Genomic DNA, 894 nt, shown 5'->3' with positions numbered 1-894 from the left:
TGCATCAAGAACGCATAACATTATCAAGCTTCAAGATTTACATTTCTTTGATTCACATCACTTACAGTAATCCATAAGATACAAAAAAGAGATGACAGTGAAACACTTTTTTTCTCAAACTTTTGACCAGTAAATAAAATTGATTCCTCTGAAAGAAGTGAAATTGTACATCGACAAGAGCAGTGTGAAGAATGCAAATGAACAAGAGAATCGATCCTTGTTGCTGATCAGCGGTATCATTATGTGTGAAAAAGAAAGTTGTTGGTCAATTCAGTTCTGAGAATCGTTGAAATTAGGAAAAGTGACGCATTTGAAGACCTTGCAGTTAGAACACAAGACATAGCCAACCTGAAGTGTGTTTTCAAAAAAGCAAAACAAAACAAAACATAGAGCATTGGTATCTATAATGATATTGAAAGGTGAATTGTACTGCAAAACAATCTAAGACTCACGGCTTTGCAAGAGGGACATCTTCGATAGATACGTTTGTTTTCGGCTTTGATGTTAGTCTTTTGGCCTTTACAAAAGTCACAAACTAACCACCCTTTTCCATTGCAAGGCTCACACATGATACCTGCATCTGCATCAACCTTGATCAACAATAAACATATGAGGTGAATGAAGCGTTTGAGTTGAATCAATTGAATAATAGGAAAGGAAAGAAGGTACATGTTGGTGAATGGGAGTGCAGTGGAGGGGCTTGACGTGAAGGACATGGTTATGGAGTTTGATGAGAGTGGGAGTTGAAGGAAGGGAAAGAGACGGTGCTGCAACTGCAAATGTAAGGGACATGGTTGCCATTTCTTTGTCCTGTCTAAGGAGTGGACATGGTTCCACAGAGTCTATTCTTCATATCCCATCTTTCAACTTTCCATTTCTAACCTTTTTCCCCCA

General features: G+C 38.3%; 1 protein-coding gene across 2 annotated transcripts; it reads right to left on the bottom strand.

Annotated features, from left to right (window-relative positions):
* On the bottom strand, positions 1–894 carry LOC137822639 (uncharacterized). Of its 2 annotated transcripts, none has more exons than XM_068627579.2 (3): positions 670–894; positions 453–590; positions 1–348 (listed from the first exon to the last, which is right to left on the bottom strand). In XM_068627579.2, exons 1-3 carry the CDS (start codon positions 799–801, stop codon positions 271–273), a joined length of 348 nt encoding a protein of 115 aa, XP_068483680.1. In that variant the 5' UTR covers positions 802–894; the 3' UTR covers positions 1–270. The 2 variants fall into 2 exon arrangements, with proteins under 2 accessions (XP_068483680.1, XP_090152071.1); XM_090295945.1 differs by having other exon boundaries at positions 453–580; positions 670–810.

Source organism: Phaseolus vulgaris, chromosome 9 (assembly GCF_051622355.1).
Source record: "Phaseolus vulgaris cultivar YP4 chromosome 9, ASM5162235v1, whole genome shotgun sequence".
Taxonomy (NCBI): domain Eukaryota; kingdom Viridiplantae; phylum Streptophyta; class Magnoliopsida; order Fabales; family Fabaceae; genus Phaseolus; species Phaseolus vulgaris.
The sequence above is the reverse complement of the archived record's forward strand: the minus strand, read 5'-3'. Positions and strand labels throughout refer to the sequence as shown.